Consider the following 12107-nt stretch of genomic DNA (forward strand, 5'->3'; position numbering starts at 1 on the left):
CCTTCATCTGTCGGTGGGATTCTGGATGTCTGGAAGGTGCAGGGGGGACAGGTAATTCTACACATCCTAGAGATCAGCTGTGTCTGTGGCTGTCAAACAGGCTCTTGTCAAAGGTGAAGTGACAGGCAGTGGAAACAGTGGCACAATGTTTGATCAACTACTGGACATGCCTTTCCCCATTTACAATGAAGAGTCAAATCCTAAATATTTTATTCAAGTTGTTTAGCATTCTGCTTCAGTAAAAACCTCAGAAAAACCACAGACATGATTTTCAAGAGACACTTTTCACAATCTGAGGCCTCTGTAACTATGAGCAAACCACCACAAAGCTCAGCTGCAATTTTCCTCAAAGCAGCTTACATGAGGTAACAGCCACATGCCGTCTCTTACACTGGAGCAGAAGGAAGGAAGGTGGCTTATTCCTCTTCTATTGCAATTACTGCCAATTTACTAAAGACTTAAAAGAGCAGAAAGGTGTTTGCTTAGCTATAACCTAACAAGATTTACCCAAAGATTAAAAATTCCTGCAACTATCGAACTTCAGTGGAATTTAGATCCCTGACCTCATCCATCTCCTTTTAAAAGCCAGTAGTGTTCCAGGTAACATGAAGTAGGTTGTCCTGCAACTGCCATAACAGACAGGAGTTCACTGTCTGCAGAATCAGTGTTAGTAAAGCCAGCCTGCAAATCTCATCCTGCCTAACTCTGCATCAACAGAAACCCAAGCCAAAATAGTTTAAGACCTGGATTTGTTTGATGATCGTGCTCATTAGTTTCAAGATCATGATCCCAACACTACAAATAAACAGCATTAATCTAATAAGAGGTACATTCAAAGGGCTTTTTGGCAAATATTTTGTATTGATGACTTGCATAACATCGAGATGACAACGTTTTAAAGAATAACACAGAAGCTGCATGCCTCAGTTCAGAACTGTCAGGGAGAAAGAAATACAGTTCTGCACACACTTGAAGGCACAGACTCTCCTCAGGGGTATCATCTCTCCAAGAGACAAAAAAATCCAGAAGCTTATTAACTTCCCAGCCTGGATGACCTGGATCCAGAAAGCTTCCCTGAACCACAAACAGCTCACTCTTTGCCCACACAACTTCAATGCAAATCCCACAAGAAATATTTGTGGGTTTTTTTCTTCAATTAACCTACAAGCTGCTCAATACTTTACAACTGTCCAAAAATCAACACTATTTCAAGAGGAAATGTGTGACATATACACTGTTTTATACAGATTGTATACACCTTTCCTGAACCATTTCAAACTCAAGGAACCCAGTGGATGATTTGTGGGGGGATGAAGGAAAAAGGGACAGGTTAGAGTGGCCTTTAAAGCCTTTGGAGGCAGTGTACTCAGGTGGCCAAGATGACCAAAAGCATCCTGGCCTAGATCAGCACTAGTGTGGCCAGCAGGACTAGGGCAGCATTGTCCCCCTCTACTTGGCACTGGTCTCTTCTCCCAGGTAACAAGCAATAGAACAAGAGAGGCCTCAAGTTGTATAAAAGCTGGATATTAGGAAAAAAAATTTTACTGAAAGAGTGGTTAAGTCCTGACACAGGCTGCCCAGGGAAGTGGTGGAACCATCGTTCCTGGAAGTGTTCAAAAAGCATGAAGATGGGGTACTAAGGGACATGGTTTACATGATAGACTTGGCAGTGTTATGTTAAGGGCTGGACTTGATCTTGGAGGTCTTTTTCAACTTTAATGATTTCATGTCAGCTCCTCCTCCATAATGAAAACAGCACAATTCCAGAATTTGTATAGTAAATAAAAGACAACATTTTATAGTAGACAGAGGCCAACAGAGGATAATTTCTTAGAAGAAAGAAGATATATGTAATAAACGACTACAGATAATCAATACTGCTTGCATGCTGACCATCACCTTTCTCTAGAGGATTTTTGCACCCTATAGAGCACACCATGATCAGATGCACAGATCTGCAGTACCTAGAACAAAAAAACTATCACTGAAACACAGCAGAACAAGAAAAAAAAAAAAAGAGCTATACATGGAAATTATATCCATGTATAGAGTATCAAAATAGGTCTGTTCAGATGCTATCAGCACTTTAAAAACAATAGTGTGAAAGTCAAAAGAAAGTCTTTCAATAAGGATTCTCCACATGCAAGAACAGCCACACTCAGCTTTCACTCAAGAGTATATGTAGCATAAGAAATTAATGTTACAAATTTAAGCTACTCCTATTTTCTTTCACATGTACAACTTAAGTTATCATCTTATCATTATTCTCAAAAATATAAAATAAAAAATTGGGATTTCCGCAAATGCACCTTATCCACAACCATAAAGGAAGTGAGTTAAGTGTACGTTTTATACACTATTACACCTGATTTGAACTACAAGCAAGGCAGTTTCAGCCCTCAAACACTTATTTTATGCACAACTTATTAAAGAATCAAGGCAACTCCATAGCAAGCATCATCCAAAGAAGTGTTTTTTCCATCCTCCTTGATGTACTCGGGTATTAAATGCACTTTTTTCTTTCCCCTAAATGCAATATGAAAGTTCTTTTCTTAAGCCGTCTAACAGCATTTACTTCTACTGACTGCACCTTCACAGAAGGGCTATCAGCAATTTAAAAATTCTACTGGCTTTAACTGAACTTCAGAAAAATGAAATAATTATATAGTAATTATAATAGCCACACTGTAGTTTTCTACTACAGTACTCTCCTCCTTCTTGTTTCCACAAAAGCTGCCTCTGAATGAGAAGTAGGAACACACTTCTTCTCAAGAGCTGGTTTTCCACAGCTATAGCTACCAAAGATAACACCCAGCAATCACACACACAAAGTCAAGAACCCATTTTGGACTCTTTAACAGAATCATTGTGCATTTTATGACTGGACTCAAGCAAACCATCTGTATAAAATCTGCCCCAGTCTATCATAAAATGTTTTCACCAAATACAGACATTTTCAGGCACTGAGCATCAGTCATGGAGATGAAAATTTAGATCATCTGCACTAAGCCTACCTGTCCTACAGCCCAGACCCAAAGTCTAAAGAATATATGAGAAATTCTGATAAATGTTGGCATTTATGCTCTGTAGAGCTGACCAGAACAAAGAAATATTGAGAAATCGTAGTAATTTTCTGTGAGAAAACTTGTTTCTCACATTATTATTATGACTCCTCACATAGAATACTGAAAACTTTTCACCAGTTTTAGAATAACTCTTAAAGCCTACTACTACTAGGGAAAAACAGTAATTCCTGTTTAATAATGTACTGCTTACAACACAAGAATAAGGAGGTGGAGAAATCTACCTAAGCACTTGAGGAAACTCAGACTGATTTAGCCAGTAAAAAAACTAAAACTCTTAAGAGAATGCTGGTGATGCTGCTATATATTCATAGTTTTCCACAGAAAAATCACATAAATTTCAAAGACAGGCAAGACTCATGAACTGCAGTACCCTGTGATGGTTTGAAACTGTCTTTTTAATTTTTCCTTGCAAAGTTCAGAACAGAGAAAGTGAAAGAATGTAAATAAGTCACTATTGGGTGTAAGAAAGCAAAATACTGATTGTTCTAAACACTTCCATTGGATAGATAGAAATGTTTAAGAACTATTACCCAAAACAAAGTGAGCACTCTGCACATTCTGCGTTCGGCAGTGGGGGCAGTTGCTGGGCTGTCTGGCTGCTGTTTCTTCTTCTCTTCTGGCTGAAGATAACACTACTGACCTTGGCAGCTAAGTTAACAACTTTCTGCTTAACTAACTCTGCTTCTCTGTCCAGGGGGGTCTAGGGGGAAGCTCCTGGGAGAGAGAGGCCTCTTTGGGAGGGTCCCCTTTGGGGGGAAGCAAAGGGAGCTTGGTTGTGCTTTTCTGTTGATTGTATGTATTTGTAAATGTTGTGAATTTTGTATATTTGTACATATTCATTGCATTTCATCGTAGATTTTAGACTCTGCTTGTAAATACAGCCTTCATTTGCTTCCAGACTGGGCTAGCCTGGTTACTTGTTGGTAGGGGGCGGGGGAATTTCAGCTCACACCGACACACTTTCTATATTTTTGGCGCTCCAACTCGGGGCTTGATTGCTTGTATGATTTATTTCTGCTCAGATACCCTTTCCAATGCCATGCACACATTTAGTCAACACTCAGACCAAGTGGATGATGACTGCTCAGAACTTGAGGCCCGAGAAACAAGAGAAAAAAAGATTTGCAACCAAACCCCAAACATTGACAGAATTTGGGAATTCTAATCAACTAGATTAAAAGACAGTATGTACACTGTGTTAAAAACAAAACAAACAAACAAAAAAGAAAAACCAAAAAAAAAACAAACCCAAAACAGCCAAACAAAACCCACCTACAACTACTCACAAGTCAATTCTGGAATTAGTGTGTAATACAATCCTAGAATGGTTTGGGCTGGAAGGCACCTTGAAGACCATCTAGTTCTAACTCCCCTGACATGGGGAGGAACACCTCCTACTAGACCAGCTTGCTCAAGGCCCCATCCAACCTTTGAACACTTCCAGGCACGAAGCCTCCACAACCTCTCTGGGCACCCTCTTCCAGTACCTCACCACCCTCATGGGGAAGAATTTCTTCCTAATGTCTCATCTAAATCCAGCTTCTTCCAGTTTGAAGCCATTACTCCTCATCCTTGTCATTACATACCTCTGCAGGAAGTCCCCTTCCAGCCATCCTGTAGGCCTTCTCCCAATCCTGGAAGGCTGCTTTAAGCTCTCTCCAGAGCCTTCTCTTCTCCAGGCTGAACAAATCCTACACTTTCAGCCTACGCTCTCATATGAGAGGTGCTCCAGCCCCTCAAAGCCCCTCTGTGGACTCCCTTTAACAGTTCCATGCCCTCCTCGTGTTGGGCAGTCCAGAGCTGGACACAGTACTCCAGGGGGGTTTCACAAGAGCACAGTAGAGGGGGACTATCACCTCCTTGATCCTGCTGACCATCACCACTTAGAAATTCTGAGGTATTGGGGCATTCAGTTTACTTACAGCATTTCACTAAAACATATGTGAGAACTGGGAGGCCTTCATACAATTACTTTCCAGCACACAGCGAGTATTTTTCTGAAAATCACAGCAAAACACCTTTTTCCTTCGAAGACGATAAACAGTGGGTTTGGTGGGGCATTTTTTTTCCAGTCCATTTTACTTCTAGGTTTTAAACCTAACTGTTTTAGCTGTGAATAGTAACATTATTACTGTGCACACCTGTGGGCTAATAGCGAAGACACTCTCATAATTATGTTTGAGAATTTAAAGAAATCAAGATTCATAAAAATCAACCATGCAGAACATGAGGTTAACCAGGTAGTCTTGCACATGGGTTTAAATTATTTTAATCAGAGCTGAAAGAGTTTGTAGTAAACTACCCTCCAGTTCTACTTCCATCCTGCCCCCCTGCCTCTCCATTCATTCACCAACACAGCTCTGCAGGTTCTAAGGCATAGCAGAAATACTCACAGTGCTCACAGAATTGAACATTTAGAAGATTTCATAGAATTAATCATAGAATGGTTTGGGTTGGAAGGGACCTCCAAAGGTCATCTAGTCCAACCCCCCTGCGGTCAGCAGGGACATCTTCCACTAGGATGAGGTTGCTCAGAGCCCTGTCAAGCCTAACCTTGAGTATCTCCGAGGATAGGGCCTCAACCACCTCCCCAGTCAACCTGTCCCAGTGTTCCACTACTCTCATGGTAAAGAACTTCCTCCTAACACCCAATCTAAATTTGCTCTTCTCTAATTTAAAACCATTGCCCCTCATCATATCACTACAAGCCTTTGTAAAGTCCCTTCCCAGCCTTCTTGTAGGCCCCCTTCAGCTACTGGAAGGCCCTTAATAGGTCTCTGCAGCATCTTCTCTTCTCCAGGCTGCACAACCCCAGCTCCTTCAGCCGGTCCTTGTAACAGAGGTGTTTCAGACCCTTGATCATTTTCATGGCCCTCCTCTGGACATGCTCCATCAGGTCTGTGTACTTCTTGAGTGGTAGGCACCAGAGCTGGACACAGTACTCCACTTGGTTTTACCAGAGCAATGTGGGAAAATCACTGTTCATCATGTTTCGTATGGTCTATCTACTGCAAGATGCTCAAATAAGGCACAACATCTATTTCAACTTCTTGAACAAATAGATTGACACGTTAAGGGTTGAAGCAAAAATGTAACAAACCTCATATCAACTTACATCATCAATTCTGCAAGATTCAACACATACCACAGAAGAGGTCGGTATTTCCTGAGGAAAACAAAACACCTTCTGCTGACACAAAGCCTAAAAGAAGTGGCTGCTAGATCTGAAAGAAAGGAGCAATGGGAATGAAAATACTTTCGCATGAAGGGCTGAAGCCATTTACTTCTGAGTGTACATATCTTTGAATGAAGTTGTAACATCAATTGATAAACAGGGCTTAAAGAACCAAAAGGACTTTTCAGACTCATAGAATCACAAAACTTGGAAAAGACCTCCAAGATCGAGTTCAACTGTTTAACCCAGCATTGCCAAGTCAGCACTAAACCTTGTCCCTCAGCACCAAGTCTGCATGCTTTTTGGACACTCCCAGGGATGATAATGCCACCGCTTTCCTGGGCAGCCTGTTCCAGGGCTTAACCACTCTTCCAGCAAATAAGTTTTTTCTAATATTCAAACTAAACTTCCCCTTCTGCAACTTGAGGCCATTTCCTCTCATCCTATCACTTGTCACTAGGGAGAAAAGACTGACCTCCTTTTAATGAGTTGTAGAGAACAAGGTGGTCTCCCCTCAGCCTCCTTTACTACAGACTAACAATCCCAGTTCCCTCAGTTGCTCCTTCACAAGACTTGTGCTCTAGACCCTCCATCAGCTTCACTGCCCTTCTCTGGATGTGCTCCAGCACCTTCATTTCCTTCTTACAGTGAAGGGCCCAAAACTGAACCCAGTATTTGAGGTGTGGCCTCATCAGTGCCAAGTACAGAGGAACAATCTCTTCCCTAGCTCTGCTGGGCACACTAGCCCTGATGGAGGCCAGGATGCTGTTGGCCTTCTTATCCAACTGGGACCAGGCAGCTTTTCAGGCACTCTTCCCCAAGGCTGAAGCATTGCCATGGGTTGTGACCCAAATGCAGGACCCAGATGCACAAGACTGGATGAAATGAAAACGTTCTCAGGCACAAGTATTTCAAATAAAGTGAGTCAGTGAAGCTTATACACATACACACTTGAAGGACTCATCCTGTGTAGGATCTCTCTAAATGCTTTTCAGAATTCATAATGCAATGATATAATACACCAGAATAGTTCTGAGAACTGGCAAAACACTATTTGGTAGCATTGCTCTAGAGAGGAAAAATAGGTGTGCAGGAAAAAAAAAATTAAAAGTACTCAAAAAACAAATACCCAGCCCCCCACACACACTATAAACATCAAACCAAGCAACCTACACTGGGGTCACACTGGTTTTCAGAAAGATCTGTGCAACCAATTTTATGGTGGTAAGTGACATAGCACATAGACAGAATGATGAGCTCTTGCACAAAATTCATTCAACACAGCTCAAAGTTGCTTGAATAAAACCTGAATATGAATTCTCCAAGCATTTTCTGAATTCTCACACACTGTTTATTTCAGTAAGAAACGTGCATTTTTTTGTAAAGACATGTAGTAACAGGATAAGGGGTAATGGCGTCAAACTGGGAGGAGAGTGGTGATGCACTGGAACAGGTTGCCCTGAGAAGTGGTGGAGGCTCCGAGCCTGGAAGCGTTCAAAGGCAGGATGGATGAGCTTGAGCAACCTGGTCCCTTCCAACACAAATCATTCCATGAGGCTATGATTTTTTCACTTTGTGCAATTTTTCCATCAAAACACATTTGAAGGTACTATTTTCCACTAACTGAACAGTCACATCTGCAGGAAACAATTTAGATGTGCTGGATCTCCATTACAGACACCAAATCTCTCACTGTTTTAAGCACAATTCTAGTGGGTTTTGGCACCACTTTTCACAGATCAACTACATTAATTTAAGATTTGCTACAAGCTTGTTCCAAAGTGTTTCTTTGGCCAGCAGTAATGGGCTCACTGAGAGGTAAGCAATGAGTGAAAATATGAGATTTTGAGAGTACTTTGAACCTGGTAAGGGAAGGAAATAACCTCAAACACTTCTGCAAAACAGATGCCATTAATTCTGGTGTTATAGGAGCATCAAACCTGTATTTTCACATAAAGCATAAACTGTGTTCAGCAAAAAACCTAATAATTCAAAACATACAATAAAATACTTACAAGCTGTGTCCAACTTACATCATGGACAATTACTCAACATTTTGTTCAGTGCCCAACCATAACTTATTCCTCTCTGCTACAGAATGTGAAACAAGAAAGTTCAATGACCACTTAAGAAAAAAGAGCCTATGCTCACCCAAGCCCTCTTTGACTATTCTTCTATGATTCTTTCTACGTTAAAAAAAAATCCCAAATAAAAAGTGTAAAGATTATCCCTGTCTTTAAATCAAACCCAAGAAGAAAACTTTTCGGTTAGATTTTAAATTAAGAAAATGTTTGTTGTTTTTTTTTTTTTCATATTGTGAATAGAAAAATCAGTTAATTGTATAGAAAACTATTTTCTTCCATTACTTTTGATTACTCTAAATCCACTTCAGCAAAACAGCACACTACATACTCAGTGTCATTGTCCTTGAGCTATGAAGAAGCACATCAGAGGACATACCAGGAGCCAGCAAATATTAACGGACACCTGGGACGACAGATAATCGATTACTAATTACAAGTAGTAAAGGAATACATAATAAAATTAATTCCAAGCCATTCATATCTCTGGGAACAACACCTGTGGTTTTCAAATAGTTTGGTCAATCGCTAGTCAATTTCTAGGTAGGTAGAAAAACAACAGCTTTAGAGTGGTAGTATTTTGAAAATTACTATTTATCCTTTCTTTTAACTACTGTAAAATAAAACAATGTAATAAATAACAAAAATATTATTAAAAAAAGAGAAACTATTCAAGAGACAGCACCTATATGGAGGGAGTTACTATAATACTGCCACATCCTAAGAACCTTTACAATTTGTCTATTTCTAGCTTAATATAAAGAGGAAAGACAGATGATCCAGAGGAGAGCCTTGAGGGCTGGGACACCTCTCCTGTAATACAGGCTGACAGAGTTAGGGTTGTTCAACCTGGAGAAGGCTCTGGAGACATATTCTAGCAGCCTTTCAGGATTTGAAGGGGGCTTGCAGGATATCTGGAAAGCAACCAGTTTTTTACTATGTAGTAACAGAATGAGGAGTAATGGCTTCAAACTGGAAGAAGCTGGATTTAGATGAGACATTAGGAAGAAATTCTTCGCCATGAGGGTAGTGAGGCACTGGAACAGGTTGCCCAGAGAAGTTGTGAAGGCTTCAAGCCTGAAAGTGTTCAAAGGCAGGTTGGATGGGGCCTTGAGCAAGCTGGTCTAGTAGGTGTTCCTGCCCACTGCAGAGGGTTGGAACTAGATGACCTTTAAGGTTCCTTCCAACCCAACCCATTTTGTGATTCTATGATAATAGTAAGTAGCTCTCTTCATGCAAGAGACAAACTAATCTAAATCAGGTAGACCTGCTGAGGAAAGATGATCAATAGGAAGACAAATGGAAGCAGTCTACAAAGTCACCTCTGGAAGCACTCTGAATTCAAAGCTGAATAGGAGAGCCACCAAATTTGATATAAAAGAGTGCAGATCAGTAGCTGAGGTACAAATAGTACACTTACTAAATATAGACTCCATCCCACACCCAAACACAGCCTCATTGACAGGAATAATCCCACTAAGGGCACTGCCACCGCTTGCACTACTGAAGCCATACAACCACTTAGGCCTCCCCAAAATTCATGTCAAGATTTTAACATGAACTTCAACTCAATCTTTCTGCAGTTATGAAAGAAATCCCTGCAAATTTCTCAGCCAAGTACATGTTTCCTTCCTATAAACACTTCAACAGGATTGTGAACAAAATCTCATAGAAGAGAGAGTCTAGCGAAGGGAACAGCTGAAAAAATGCTGTCAGGTGTCACCAAGCATTTAATGATGTCTATTTACTTACTGAATTATTTTACTGAGAAGTTAATTTTATTTTTAAATTTTAACCTAGATACTCTTTAAGCAACTGAAAAGAAGAACTACACTGGCAGAAAGTTTCAGGAAGAAAAAAATTTGATGACAAGGTTTAACTTTAGGTATGAGAGGGCTCTGTATCAGCATTCTTCACCCCCCCTACTCATTTATGTGGTGAAAAAAGTAAACCACAAACTAAAGTTTATTCCATTGTTAACTCTGCCTTTGCTGGCTGACCTCTACCCCATCTACATGTTAGTGAACATGAATCTGTTCAAATGTAAACATTTTTGGTGTAGTTTGTTATAAAGCATACATATGTGGTTTGCCATGCTTTATTTTCCTGTGAGTTTTCCCACTCCTTGTTAGTAAAGCCGTGGCCACACAGTAGTAAATATTTTTATTCCCGTAATTCATGTCCTAACAAAACTGACAGCTGTGGAAAAAAATTCTTTAAGGAAATAAATGCAATTTGGAGATCAAAAACGTTTCATCTGCTAAATTCTTTTTTTTTTGTGATTTTTACCACTAAACACAACTGTCAATGAGTAAAAGCAGAGGAAAGAATAAAATATTATAAATCATACTGCTATGATTAAGCCAGCTCCTGAGAATATAAATCCTCTGATTACCTCAGCAAGAGGTTTGATGGAGCAAATATATTGATATATTCCCTACCAGTGAAGAAACATAAACAGGTATGTCCAGTTTCTTTATAAAGCCAAGGAGCATTAGTTCTAGACTATTGCATACTGGGATCAGACATAGCACCAAAAACGTTAACACTAAACCTTAAAAGCCGGTGACTCAACTAAGTACCTTCTTTTTAACGTACACACCGATGAACACACACACATTTCCTGGCCGTCCTCTGGCAGACTAAGGCTTTTCTATTTCTCTCGTTCCTCAACACCATTAATAGTCCTGTGGTTGTTTTTCTGTTGTAAGCTTTAATTGAAGCAACTGTCAAAACACAGCAAGCTTGATGGCAGCATAAATTAATAACCTGGCTCATTCCCCTCTGCAACTCAAGGGGATGGCACGCTCTCAGCTGCACCGAACACGCAGAGAAGAAGTTACCTATGCCTAGACGTTTATAGTAACATTTTCCCAAAAGCTGGCATTGTGCCACCTAAATCTTATAATCATAGGACTTATACCCTCTTTAGCGGGGTGGAGAGTGAAATAAATTCACCAAGAGGAAAGCCCCCAGAAGACATAAACAAACACAGTCCCCCTCCTTCCGGGGCTAACTAATTTTGTTGAAGTAGGCGTACAACCTTCGACTCCTTTGAGGCCTTTTCTTTGAAAACAAAGAAACCAGACCCCCGCCCCCAAATGTCGTATGTGGATTTTCATAATTGATTTGCTTGACTGATGGGGAGACGATAATCGCGGGGACCAGTTTCTCCACCTCCCACTCACCCTGCGAAGGTTGCGCTGCTCGCAAAAGATGCAGCTCGCTCAAGTCCCCGTGTCCCGTCTCCTCTCCCCACATCTCGCACCTGGGGTGCCCCAGGCCACCGGCCTGCTGACAGTTCACCCCGCGCCGCTCACACCCGCAGACCCCTCCAAAGCCGCCTCTCCGCGGGGCCGGCCCGGCTCACTCCCACACCCCGCGGCCCCGGGCACACAGCACAGCAGGCGGGGAGACGAGGCCGCGGGGCCTGCGGAGGCCGGGGCCTGGCGCAGCCGCTCCGCCCGGCCTAGGCCCGGTACTCACGGGGAAGGCTCGGATCCGCATCTTGGTGTCCTTCCGGCTGCCCGTCCCCTTGCTCAGGTTCGACATCTTCGGGCCCGACGGGGGCGGCGGCTCCTCCCGTCCGGAGGGGCGCCGGGTATCGCGCGACGGGACTGCAGACCCCGCGAGGGGGACCAGGGGCCGGACAGGGGAGGCCGCTGGCGACCTTCACTCCGGGCTGCGGCCCCCTGGGCTGCGCGGGGAGCGGGAAGGCCGAGCCGAGTCGAGTCGAGTCGAGTCGGGCCGGGCCGGGCCGGGCCG

At 42.1% G+C, this 12107-nt stretch overlaps 1 protein-coding gene across 2 annotated transcripts in view; it reads right to left on the reverse strand.

Moving 5' to 3' along the window:
• CUL3 (cullin 3) overlaps positions 1-11894 on the reverse strand; it is a 54381-nt gene extending 42487 nt beyond the window's left edge. For both annotated transcript variants that reach the window (XM_054386347.1, XM_054386346.1), the window contains exon 1: positions 11829-11894. In XM_054386347.1, coding sequence (XP_054242322.1) covers positions 11829-11894 — 66 coding nt within the window. The remainder of the gene's footprint in view (positions 1-11828) is intronic.
• Positions 11895-12107: the final 213 nt, after the last annotated feature.

Source organism: Indicator indicator, chromosome 13 (assembly GCF_027791375.1).
Source record: "Indicator indicator isolate 239-I01 chromosome 13, UM_Iind_1.1, whole genome shotgun sequence".
NCBI lineage: Eukaryota > Metazoa > Chordata > Aves > Piciformes > Indicatoridae > Indicator > Indicator indicator.